At 34.9% G+C, this 13,657-nt stretch overlaps 1 protein-coding gene across 1 annotated transcript; it reads right to left on the reverse strand.

The window, feature by feature from the left end:
* Positions 1 to 4,381: 4,381 nt before the first annotated feature.
* On the reverse strand, positions 4,382 to 11,933 carry LOC136038433 (leukocyte receptor cluster member 1 homolog). The gene is made up of 2 exons (XM_065721507.1): positions 11,874 to 11,933; positions 4,382 to 5,416 (listed from the first exon to the last, which is right to left on the reverse strand). The coding sequence occupies exons 1-2, from the start codon at positions 11,931 to 11,933 to the stop codon at positions 4,622 to 4,624; spliced, it is 855 nt and encodes a 284-aa protein (XP_065577579.1). The 3' UTR covers positions 4,382 to 4,621.
* Between the last annotated feature and the right edge of the window lie 1,724 nt (positions 11,934 to 13,657).

A 13,657-nucleotide genomic window follows, 5' to 3' on the forward strand; every position in this document is an offset into this window, starting at 1 on the left:
TTTTTACCGCCAATAAAGCAAAATCATCTCTTCCCCTCTTAAACACAAACATGACTAAAGGGAAAAAGAGAGCTTACTTTCCGATAATTCCGTGGTAAAAGTGTATTTTAATGTCATTGGTTTACGTCTGTTATGCATTTCCGTAAGTCAATCGGATTGTTCCTTAAGCTTATGACAGAAAGGGAAGCTAAAAACCCTGCCTTTTAAAAGTGATTGATTACTGTATGAAATTTTAAGGCTTAAAAAGAATGAAGAGTTTGACCATTCCTCTAAGTACTTAAAGCTAAATCCGTTTTAGGAAAGTTTATTTAGAATATGGGTGCCTTTCTACCACTGTATCTGTATAATTATGTCCATATTGTTCATAAAGTTGTCTTACTTTATCTGTGCGTGTAGTTTTATGTAGTTCAATAAGTGGTTTCTTTATTTTGCGTTTGTTAGCCTATCTATTTAACTCGAAGTCAAATTACAATAATTTGTCTGTTTTAGAAATAAAGTATTGTTTATGAATAAAGGTCCACTTTAGGAAATGTACAAGAATAACCCAAGCGTCATGCCAGCATATGCACTGTTACCACATGTCAGGTATTTGAATAACTCATTAGACTTTAAGAATCTAATCTGTTTTTATTTTTTAACATTTTGAAGCTTAATTGGCTCTTAACTTAGGAATATATTCCCTAACAACACAGAAAAACAAAAAGAAATATCTTATGCCTTGATCAATTTTGCACCTGAAAGACTCTTATCATACCCAAAGAGATTGTATTTGAATTCAGGTTTAGCTCTCAGCTATTCTTGAGTAACTCTGAATAGCCCCTTATGCGGTTACCCCCCAAACACCTTGTCTTCCATGTATATTTTCTCCCTGTGTTGAATAAGCTTTGTCGATTGGCTATCTGCCTGGTTTTAACTACACCTGACAAAATCAAATTTGAATCTGGGCTCAACTCTGATTTACTTCCAAGTAAATATTAACTCCTATGGGATTATCACCGAACACTCTTTTTTCCTATACTCCCGGTGCCAGATACTTAAAGGTATCATGAAAAGAGAAATCACCAATGCAACAGCACAAAAAAAAAGAAAAAAAAAGAAAAAAAAAGAGAGACAGAAGGAGAAAAGGAAGACTGTTTTCCTAAATTAGTGATTAATATAGACCAGCACTTGAATGAGGCCTTAACCCTACTCATCCATACAATCACATAGGTCAAACAGCATAGCCACACACAATCAACCATAAAGAATAATCCATGGACAGGCAGTCATATCGTCAATAAGTATAAGTCGTCATTTACCAAACAATAGAAAAAATAATATAGACAAATAATTCAGAGGCAACACCCAACATAAGGGCTCATCAGGAGAATACACTGGCCTATATAGGGTTTCGCCACTCTAATTATATATATATAATTATATATATATAGGGTTTCGCATTTAGAACCTCGAGGTTCTAAATGTCTATTGAACCTTTTTTTGAAGGAATCAACAGAGGGATTTGCAGTAATATCCCCAGGAATATATCCTCAAAGAGAGCGGATTCAATCTGGTTATGTCAACCACATATCTAAGACTTGTGCTTATTCTTCTCATCAAGCTTCATCCCGGTTTCTCCACTCTAAGCTTTTTCTCAGATTTTTCAAGAGTCAACAGAGGGATTTGCGGGAATAATATCTCCAGGAATGTATCCCCCAAGAGAGCGGATACAGTCCGGTTATGTCATGTATGTAGGACTTGTGCTTATTCTTCCCACCAAGTTTCATCCCGATGTCTCCACTCTAAGCGTTTTGCAAGATTTTTCAAGAGTCAACAGAGGGATTTCCAGGAATATTATCCCCGGAAATTTATCCCTGAAGAGAGCGGATTCAGTCCGGTTATCTCACGTATCTAGAACTTTTGCTTATTCTTCCCACCAAGTTTCATCTCGATCTCTCCACTCTAAGCGTTTTCCAAGATTTTTCAAGAGTCAACAGAGGGATTTTCAGGAATAGCATCCCCAAGAAGATCATTTCAGAAAGAAGTGCAACGCTGGATTCAGCTGTTCTTCAAGTAATCGGCTCTTGGCGTGTCTTCCTTTAGATAATTCGACCGAGTTGTGCGCCTTCGTGTCAGTCTTGGTGGCTGGAAAAAGACAGGCACAAAGCGAGAGAGCTGGTCTGAGGGAGGCGACTTCATGCACTTGTAGAAAACAGCCATCGACGCTACATCAAACCTTTCATTTAGAAGCTGGAACGAGTCATGTGTAGAAGCGCGACCCACCCTAGTTGCCCTACTACTCTCATATATTTCGTGAAACATCAGAGTTAAATCGAGATCTAGAAGATATTTTAATAATTAATTAATAGTGCTGAAAAAAAGATCGCGGCGAGGCAAAATACTAAAAGGAAGAAAATGAAATCTTAACTTGTACATTATGGTATAGGAAAGTGGCAATGGGAGAAGTCGAAATGCTTCCAAAATAACTATGGTGATCCGTTAGTTCCCACATCGTGCGATTTACGGGAAAGCGCGGTCCAGACTACGCAAAAAAACAGGCATAAGTACTTTGGCAATTACAGGCACAATGCAGAATAATCGCAATTACTCTAACAGAAGATGAGTTTCTATCCGTTTTTTTTTTGCTTTTCAGCTCCTATTATTGCTAAGAAAATTAGTAAAATCTCACAAACAGTTCCAAAATCTCGCGGAAAGAAACCGTTTACTAATGCAGTTTCATTTTTGACAATTAACTCACTTGTATCTTAAGCACGTTTCCCTAAATCCGTTGAAAATTTTTTAACGCGTGCCACTTGCGTTTTCCTTAATAACCCTTGGTTCCCATTGATGCGATTTTCTTTTTCAAGTACTACGGCTGTCGGGTAGTGGATGCAAGAAAATTCCAAAAATATTCCCACAGAAACGGTTCACTGTAGCCTTTGAAGCGTCAAAAAATGAGATATTTAAACAACAAATACATAGGAATAGGCTAAATCAAGTTCTAGGATCGAAAGGTTTTATTCGAAGGGCTAACCTGTATAAGCCTAGGTCAGCTATACTTAATTAAAAATATAATTCTTATCTTGTATGTTCATTTCCCTAGAAATTTTCCCCCGGGCGCTAAGAATTAAGAAGACATGGTCCACATGTTTTTGTCAAATATTAATGAAAAACTTCTGATAAACATGATTAGTTTCTTAGTTACTTGCAATTTATGGTTCTAAAAAGCTTTTAATTCAGAATAAAGGATGCGATTTTCGACGGCTCAGTAGAAATATTTCAACGTAGCTGTAGAACCCTTGTGATGCTTAAACAGCGAAAAAACGGAGGAAATTCGGTGGTTCACGCAAAAACGACCGTTTTTGTGTGATATCGCAAAAGTGGGAACCCAGGATAAGGTTAAAAAAAAACATCTCCAGTCCTCAAAATCGCTGTGGTTTTCTGCAAAAGACATTAACTGGAATTTAAGAGATCCTTATACTTTGTAATTTGGTTATTGCTGCTCGTGGCGGAAATACCGTTAAATGTCTTGATGGCGCATCGTATGATAGCAGCATACAAAAACCATTTTATTTATCTTCGCTTCGCAGGTACAAAATCTCGCTTCGCAGGTATAAAAACAGTTTTATTTATCTTCCCTCGATTTTGGTAACCAAGGAACCTTTTTATCAGGAAGTCCTTCCTTTTTTTCTTCCTGCGTATGAAATAGATGGCATTGTACATCCCTTGTTTATAATGTGAAATTTTCAAATTCGACCACTAATCTCATAATCGAAAAGAAGAAACATTTTTACTTTTACAAGTCAAAACTTATGCAAAACCCTAGGGGTATAATTATAATTACACCGCTTACAAAACGATGAATTTATTTACAACTGAAATCATTTTTATTCTTGATTATTACTTGATTACTTCTACAATAAAAATTACATAGTACTCTGGAGGAATAAGTGCTTTTTGTTCGAAATATCATTTGGTAAAGTTAGGATTATAAAAACCCATCTACTTGAATAAGAGATGCCTGATTCTTCAATAATTAACGGGCTAAGCACCTCACGTGTCTTAGGTCTCCTTCCTCATGATCTTATCTAAAAACAGTTCTTTTTTCAAACCTTTTACAGATATACAGATAATATAATTCATAAACATTAAAATATTAAAAATTCCATGCAGAATAATTTGGTGAGTAAATTAGTGATTTTGACTCGTTATTTCAGGATTAAATCTGCAAGTTGTATTTTAACTTGTTTTTTTGGACCAATTTCTTTCACTGATTTATCAGGTATTCCTTCAATGATCCTTAAGCCTTTCTCCGTGTTAGCTTTAGCTAGCTTTTTATACAGTATCTCAACAAAGAAGAAATTTAGTCAATGGTCCGCAAGAAGGATATGCTATATATAACTCGGAGGAATAATTGGTTTTATTCAAAATGTAATACAATAAAAATAGGTTAAAAAACAAAACGCAAAAAATTGGCGAGCGAGAGATGGGCGAGTCTTCTACATTCATAGGCAAAGCCTATAAATGTCTATAGACTAAGGTCTTTACTGCCTGAGGTCTCTTTTCAGATATTCTTCCATGAAAAACTCAGACCCATTATAGACCCATAGACATTTTGGTCCAAAAACTCTAAGATCTTGACCTACTGGTTTTGTCTCGCTATTTCAGGATTAAATTGCGAATTGTACTTTCGTTTAATCTGGGGCTCGATCCCTTTCTCTAATTTATCAGGTATCCCTTTAATGGTCCTTAAGGCTTTCTCTTGTCGCTCCCGTTCCACTGCCTCCCTTCTTAACCTTTCCTCTCTTAAAATAGCAATTTTTCGTCTCTTCTCATATTCCTCTTCATCATCTGAAGAGTCTGAACGTTCACGCTTTTTCCTTTTTCTCTTATGCTTGGATTCCTCACTTTCTGAAGAGCTGGAGCGTTTTCTTTTTTTATCCTTTCGTTTTTTCTTTTTCTCCTTTTTATCTTTCTTGACCTTACTTTCTATCTTAACCATACTGCTGTCAATTTTTTTCGGTTTATCTTTCATGCTAATACCAAGACTATTAGTTATAAATCGCATTGGATCAAATAATCTCTCATCTTTCTTTTGTTTTTCACTTTTGCTTTGTGGTAATGTCTTAGCTTGTTTTAACAATGATGGCATTTTATAAACAGGTTGGTAGCCACTTTCACCCAATTCACTTTGTCCAAGGTAGGTAAGGTAGCCAATCTTCTTTTCATATTCTTCTTGTTCCTTTTTCTTAAGCAGCTTATGTTCTTCATTTTCAACAATATCCTTGCGTCTCCCTCCTTCTAGATCAGAAAAGAGATTTATGTGCTCTTGGCGTGATTCCAACTGAGGAGGTAAAGTTGGTCCAATGAATCTTTCCTTCTGACCTAACTTGTCTTTGGCCTTTTGTCGTAGTACTGAAATTCTAGCTTCTTGCTCCTAAAATAAAATAATATCAACCCTAGCATAATAAAATAGTAAATTTAGAGAAATTTATTTTTGTTATTTAATGGCAAAGCTTCATATAAAGTGTGTACATTATCAATTTTACGGACTTGAAAGACCGTAATTTAAAACACTGTAGTAAAAATGTCACAATAAAGTTCTTATTGATGTCACAATAAATGTCACATAAAATGTCACTATAAAGTTCTTATTGATAAAGTTTTACCATTTGCAATCATAAAATAGTCTAATTATCAAATTTCCCAATGAACCATTGCACCACAGTGGAATAGTTGAATGCATAGCTAACAGGAGTCGAAAGGGTTCAACTGTCAACAACGACAACTTTGTTATAGTAAATTTCTTTTATTTGTTACATAGGTTGTCAGAGTGGGCGTTACGCACCCAAAGAGTCGCACGAGACCACTCAAGGGATTCTGACGATATACACAAATCAATGGCACAAAAAGTAAGCTTTGTCACTTTGTCATCTGGGCAAAGTTAATTGTAAACTTTAATTTGTCCCGCAGACCTAATACATTGGCCTTTTTTGGAAGAGGGGGTGTTCTTTTTTGAGAAATACTTATCAACGATTATGCCTTAGAGAAAAAAAGAGCACACTAAACACCCAGGACGCTAATTCACGAGATTGTAGATTAGTAATTTAAAATGTTTTCAATAGCAAGAGAATGTTATACTAGAGCGAATAATTCCATATGGGGAAAGTAGCAAGTTTTTGGGAGGAAGAAAAAATTAATTTCTTTCATAAGCATTCCAATATAAAGAATACAAAAAAGGAGATAGTTTTTCAAGAACTTCACGCAATATGTACGAAGGTTAAAAATCAAATGGATAATACTGTTGGTTACATCTTATTATTGAATCTCAAAAGGCTTTTTTTGGGGTCACACCATTCGACCAAAGAGAAAAATATAAGCACATAACATTATCCCTTACAACTGGACAGACAAATACCCCCCCCTTAAAATCTGATTGGTTTCAAATCCTTCTCAGCGAATTTTAAGTCAGTGAAAAGAATGGGTATTAGACTTACACTTGATTAATGCTTTTGTGTGAATTGAAGGCTAGTAAGAAGAACAAACTGAATGAGAAATCCAAGTAAATAATAGGCGCAGTCTAGGCAGTATATGGACATAAATTTATACCTAAAATTGCTGCAATGGGTCATTTCGCATGTTGCTTGTACAGCGCAATTTCCATGCTAGCTGACAGTCTTTGTTACTTTTACTTTTTTAGAGGGGGGGGGGATCTTTCTAATTGATCTTAAGAGCCTTCGAAAAAAAATACTTATCAAATGGGCAAAACCTATCGAGGAACGATAAGTAACCTGTGACTTTGTGCACTTGCTAAAAACCTGAACTTCAACTAGGCGACACCGAGTTAAACGCATAAAAGAACTCTTCTTGACAGCTATGAGAGCTCTTCACCAGAGCTACGACAGGTAAAGTAGCATATATCCAGTACTCAAAACTAAAATAGGTACTTTTGAATCAACTGGAGAAAGAGAAACTGTTCAGACAGACTTTAGAACTCTAAGATTCATCATTCGTTTGGCGGCTCTGCAGGATCTCAACCGTTGTCTTCAACCGCGAATGTTTTCTTAAATCTCTCAAGCTACCTGGCTCAATTACTCCATTTGTTCAGACAAGATATTATGCTTCTGTTGTTGTCACTGGTGCGGACAAGAACTGGCCTAGATAAACTCCTGGAAAATATATTCTGGGCGCAATGGAATTATGAAATGGAAAGATGCAACAAATATAGCTAGACGGCATGAGGTTGGTACCTGCCGCAAAGGGAGTGTGTTAGCATGGAAAAACTTAGCAAATTGTCATCTGGGGCTATTCCTTTGGCGAATAGTCAATGCCTGACCCAGAAAAAGGCAGGAATTGTAGACAGGTATGGACAAAGTTCCAAAGCTGCCAGTAGCAGAATTCTAAAAGCTGGCGACACTTTATCAGCACAGCTTTTTCTTTAAGCAAAAGTATTTTTATATGTAAAAATGGTATTTTCGGACAAAATCTGCCAGTAAATTCGAACACTACCAAGTGGCATTGCTACTTTGCTACCCCAACTTCTCCATGGCAGATTATGGAAAATAAGAACTGCCTTCAATTATTTATACTGGCAACCAAGGAGGACTTGGCATTTCGTGGCGATGACAAAAGTAATAATTCAAATGAAAGGAGACATTTATTGCAGTTACTTGGATCGGTGGGGGAAACAGATCCTCATCTTTAAGAGGGATTCACAGTTCCCAGAAATTGCAAAATAAAATAATTGAAAGTATTGAGTGTCCGGTTTAAAAGTCTATAACTAAACAACTAAAACAACTAAACGAGTCCTGTTTGTTCATTTCTTGTTGATGAGTTTGGAGACGGATTGGAAAAGAGCAGCTAAGTTTTGTCATACACTCGACATCAAGCAAGAGTTGGGTGTAGGAAACCCATTTGGAGTCTACCATATGGAAAACTTAGATGTTTAGCTATTAAACATAGCCATTAATGAGTTGTTTCTTTGAAACAAACTAAATTGGGGTTAAAATACTTAAGTCTTGCGTTTCACTACTTTCTTCAGTACAGAAATGCCACTCGTTTGGGACTTTTAAAAGGATTCTTAAGGATCATTTAATAAAGAATCAAACAGAATAGCATTTTGCTTTTTTTTTCTTTTCCTTTTCCTCTGAGGAGTTGATGTCCCCTGACTCTTTTCATGGTGTATGGTTGTCTTCTCTGCGCGTTGACTCCCAGGCCTCAGGTATGTTCTCTTTTTCATCTTATATGTTATTTGTTCTCTTTTTTTGGTTGTTGCTTATATTGTATTTTTTTTTGTATCTCCCTTGTATCCCTGGCCATGGAGCCCTTCGAGGGGGAATAAGAGTATTGTATTTCTATTTCGTATTTATTGGTGAATAAACTCTCTCCTCTCTCTGATTGTGCACCGGTTATGAAGGGGGCTTGGGTAGAGTAGGGCAGCAGCATACACCATAAGAAACATTGCCATGTGTATTAAGAAGTATTTCCATTGCCAAGTATATAGACTGAATTTGATCCTGATCCAAACAATGAAGGGAAATCAACAACGCTTTGAATTGTTCAGTGGTGTACTCGCAATACACGGTTTTAACTCAAGATTTCTTGGTGCCACCAGTTGTTTTTTAGAGCAAAGCAGTGAGTCAATTCTGAAATTACATCTGAAGCCAGAGTTTAAGAGACCGATTACCCCGCAATCGAGTTTTTTTTTTTTTTTTTTACATAAAATCTAACTATTAACGACTAAAGCTCTTCATCTGACCCAACCAATTTCAGGGCTGCAAAAAGACAAATTACGGCTGGTTTGTGCCAGTGAATCAAGCGCAACGCATTAATTTCATTACAATTAGAAGAAAACACTTCTCAATGACTAAATTGAGACAGACCTTTTCAGAACCTTATGGATTACCTAGATTCTTTTTCCCAAAGGAAGAAGAGACCTTGAAAGTAGTCTTGACAATCAGCAGCAATCGCAATCAGTATTGAAAACAATTTCTTTCAGAAGAAAAGATGCAAAATTTGTATAGTTCTTATTCAACGTTTGAAATCAAGAATCCGGGCCACCCAGAAACTGGGGCTGTAAATTTGCTTTTTCAGTTAATGCTGATATGCTTGTCCATATTTTCAAAATCTGAACCAAGCCTTCAAAGCTGCGAAGTGTATTCAGCAATTATTATATGCAATCATTGATAATTATAATAATTAATAAATGCAATTATTAAATGCACTGTATTCAGCAATCATCAAAATTATTCATGTGACTAACTGTTCCCAGTGACTTTCCTGAAGAACAAGAGATGTTGCAGAAGAAATAAGCACGTAAAAACATACTTAACGCAATGCGTGTGGAGGTATAAGGCTTGATAAGTTTCTCTTATCATCCCTTGATCACTTTTCTCTTGATCCCTTTATCCCTTGATAAGTTTCTCTGTCTTATTATTTGTATCTTAGCTTATATTTTTGTACTAGTTTCTGGTAATAGATATTTGCAATAATTAACAAACAATTATATTTTTTGTAATAACACTTAGTTTTTCTTTCTTTTCTGTTCAAGTGAATAACTGAATTCTATTGTACTAATATTTATAAGGTTATATAATGGCTCGCAGTATGTAATTTTACTTTCGTATTCTTGTTTTTAAAATTTTTGTTTATATATAACTTTTATCACTAAACAGACACAACAAAAATTACCATCCTGATTTTAAAATTACTCTTCTAATTTTTCCCTAAAATAACAGGTATGAAAGTTAAGAATCCCTCTCCAGGATTAGTTGGGTTAAAGGACAGGCCGCTCTATAATGTGAAGAATTAGAAACTCGTTTATTGTGCCTGCTCAATGCCCACCGTCAAGAAATTTCAAAAGGAAATCCTTGGAAATTCTTTCCCAAGTATTTGCCACTCTTCTAAATTCGTTTCTGAAAATGTCAAATTCTAGAGCTACTCAAAAGTATACAGCATTAAATACATAGATAATCAATCCAAGCAAAATGTAAAAAAAAAGAAAGTAAAACACGTGATAAAAGAACAGTAATCAGCATTAGTGAGGATGAAAATCAAAGTCAGAATAAATTCAAGATGTAACAGAAGAAATTTATCAGAGAAGAACTTAAGAAAATGCACTGTAAGAAGAAGAATTGGATGACATTTCCCGTTTTAAGATGGACAAGGCATTTTTTTTAATGAATATCAGTTTTATTTTGTAAGTAGTTGAATAGTTTTTTTTTTTTTTTTTCTCAACTGGATATGAAAACCTCACCTAACAGTGTGTAAAACCAACCAGACAATTGACAAAAAAAAGGCTTGAAATATGTGTCTATATATTATTATTTGATATATTTGATAATTTCTTAGACCACACTGCTTTTCCATTTACGAAAAAAAATAATTGAAGAAAAACGGGTTTAATTTCTTATAAAGCAGTGACAACAAAATAAAATAAAAACTACACTTTAGCTAACCAAAAAATAAAAATACTCCGAATATTTCGGCCCCACGTCCGGGAGCCTTTCTCAACGGAAAAAAAACAACAAAAAAGGAGAAAATTACAACAATTTAAGACTATTTTTAAGACATTATAAAAATGCCACGACAACTAAGTCAACATAAAAAATATAAACAATCAAATATATAAGAAACAAAAACTCACATATATATATATATATATATATATATATATATATATATATATATATATATACACATATATATATATATATATATATATATATATATATATAACTAATTAATTCATTAAATAATCCTGAAAACAATCTATTGGCTTTCCAATATGCATAAATTTCAAACTATATGAATACATTTCAGCATTGATGTCAATTAAAGATTGCAAAATATAACAAGAATAATTATGGGAGACCAGTACACAAGAAGCAGGGCCCACATTCAGCCAAAGCAAATAATCTGAATTTAAAACAGATGAAGACTCGTGGTAGGTTGCAAAAGCACTGTCAGATAGCAGGAATTTAGCTTGTTTTTAGTTTAATTTAGCTTATGTGTTCAAATTTGTTGGCACACTGAACAATTTTTTTGGCAGATTCTTTATACTACCCCTCCAAACTCAAAACCCAAGCAACCCTACAACTATGCCATTACTAAGAGTATAAAAGTACCAGACAACTGGAATTGAAAAGCTAGTGAAAAGTGAAGGCATTGCAGACAAGAATTGGCACAATAATTTTATGGCTTGCCAAACACTATCAGTAAAAACAGTAGAAGGTTGAAGCCTAGGACAGGCAACTGCTTTCAACTATTATTCTTTGGCAGTCTAACTCTTTTAAAGAAGAATTTAAAAAACTTTATCACAAAACAAGTTTTTCAAAGAAAAGTAAGGAGCTCCATCAAGCCAAAATGAGCAGAAATAAAGTCAAATAGTCTTCCAGGCATAAAACCACCGCAAATTCCTATCAATAAATAAATTAAACTCAAAACGAACAAAAATTAACATGGGTAAGGCTGATAACCCCCATGCTTTCTCAAGAGCAGAACATATTTTGCGCTTTACTGAAAAAAAAAAAAACAACAAAAAAAGACAAATGATTATGGATTGTTAGTTCAATTGACAAATACTGACTTTTATTTCTGAACACTGTGCTGAACAAAATGGCTGTCTCAAAATTTTGACTGGATGTGTTTGGAAAATGAATGGGCTTGAGGGAAGGGCTGCATACTCTCCAATCTATTTTTACTCTTAAAAAAGGCACCAGAAATTTTAATTTTGAATCGAATTAGCTAATTTACATGTTTCAATGTTATTTTTAGTTATTATAGACTGGTGCTGCCTATGATATTGCTTATATGCCCTTTTGAAAACCTGCTTGCATAAAATTTTTTCGTTTAGGCTAGTTGAAACTCCTCCTAAACGTGCCATAAACTTTCACCTTCATACCCTTAGCATCATTAGTTACAGTATCTGTAGTGGTAGTATTGAAAGCATACATATAGTGCTTTCTGGATACTTCAAAAAACCCCACAACTAGCCCTTAAAGTTCTAAATTAATAAAATAAGTTGTTCTTCAGTTATTGCTTTGGCACCTTTCTGAAAGACCACATGCTCATATTTTGTTTTGATTTAGTTTAACATCCACCTAAATATTTCTTACAAGCTTCATCTTTATACCCTTAGCTTAAGCAGTAGCAATAGTTGTAGCAGCATTAGTAGCAGCATCCACATAGCACCTTCGGCTTCTTCAACATCCCTTCGACACACACTGAAAATTTCAGCTTAATACCATCAACCATTCCTGAGGCGTTTTTGATGTGTCCACTTGACAACCTGTGCGGGCATACAGTGTTTCGAATTAGTTCCATACAGTTTCTATATATCCCAAATTTTTTGCGTCAATATCCTTAGTTTTAATAGCAGTAGTAGTAGCAGTACAATTAATTGTAGTAGCCTAAGCGTTAGTGGCAGTAGTAGTAATCGAAGTAGTAATAATGGTAACAGTAGTAATAGTATGAGTAGAAACAGTAGCATTAGGATGCAAATATTTTCTTTTGGTTAGTTCAACATCCCTCACAACAAGCCCTGTTAGTTTTAACTTCCCACACCAAACTCTTCCTAAGATATTGCTGTTATACCCTTTTGACAACCTGCATATTACTGGCGTGTTGTGACTCAGTTCACCTTCCCCCTCAAAATTTCTTGACAATTTCACCTTCATACCCTAAGGCATAGTTGTAATAGTAGTCACATAAGTAGTATTGGTATTATTAGTAATAGTATTAGAAATCAGTAGTACTACTAGTAGCCGTAGGATAAACACATTTCCTCTTGATCTGTAAAACATCCCTCTCATCAAGTCCTGTAACTTTCAACTTAATACAATTAGCCATTGCTATGACATTGTTGGTATGTCCTTTTGATAATCTGTATGTTCATATGCTTCTTGAAATTTTCATCTCAATGATCTTAGCCTTACAAGTAGTCGAAATAGAAGCAGTAGCAGTAGTAGTAAATGTAGCAGTAACCGTAGTAGTAGCAGTAGTGTGCACATATTGCCTTTTGGAGAGATGATCTTCCCCTTTAAACTCAAAGTTCAAATTTAATACCTGAATCAATCCTCGACATATGCCATTTTGACAATGTGCATGCACATACCATCTTTGATTTAGTTCAAATTCCCCCTCAAAACTGTAAATGGAGTAGCATGGTAGTAGAAGTGGTGGTAATTGTAGTAGTATTGGTAGCACGCAAATATTGCCTTTTTGAACATCTTCCTTATCATTTCCTGAATTTTCCAAATTAATATACTCAGTTATCCCTGTTTCACACACTTTTGACAATCTGTATATACATAAAATGTTCTGAATTAGTTCAAAATCCCCTCAAAATTCTCTGAAAGGTTCACCAGAATGCCTTCCGTCTCCTTAGAGAATAAAGTTCAAACATGCAAACCTTTCTCAATAACATATAATGTGTGTAAACAATGAACAAATCGCCTAACTTTACAGCCCTTGTACTGAGGACTGTGGGGAGGTTGACATCCCCAAAGATATATTTACCAGACCTGTCAACAATGCTGAACAAAATATCTCCCATAAAATTTCGATCAGATATACTTTGGGAAATGATAGACTGGGGGAGGGGGCTGATTGCGCTCCATTCAATTTTGATTCTTAAAAAGGACACAACTTTATATGCTCCAGGATATAACTTACAACC

The sequence above is a fragment of the Artemia franciscana genome, chromosome 18 (assembly GCF_032884065.1).
Source record: "Artemia franciscana chromosome 18, ASM3288406v1, whole genome shotgun sequence".
Taxonomy (NCBI): domain Eukaryota; kingdom Metazoa; phylum Arthropoda; class Branchiopoda; order Anostraca; family Artemiidae; genus Artemia; species Artemia franciscana.

What these genes read in the sequence shown, in the direction of transcription:
- LOC136038433 (XM_065721507.1), bottom strand. Translation starts at nt 11,933, where the DNA reads ATGTATGCTTTCAATACTACCACTACAGATACTGTAACTAATGATGCT. An exon ending in ATGATGCTAAGGGTATGAAG is followed by an intron (nt 5,417 to 11,873) that starts GTGAAAGTTTAT and finishes ATTTTATTTTAG; the next exon opens with GAGCAAGAAGCTAGAATTTC.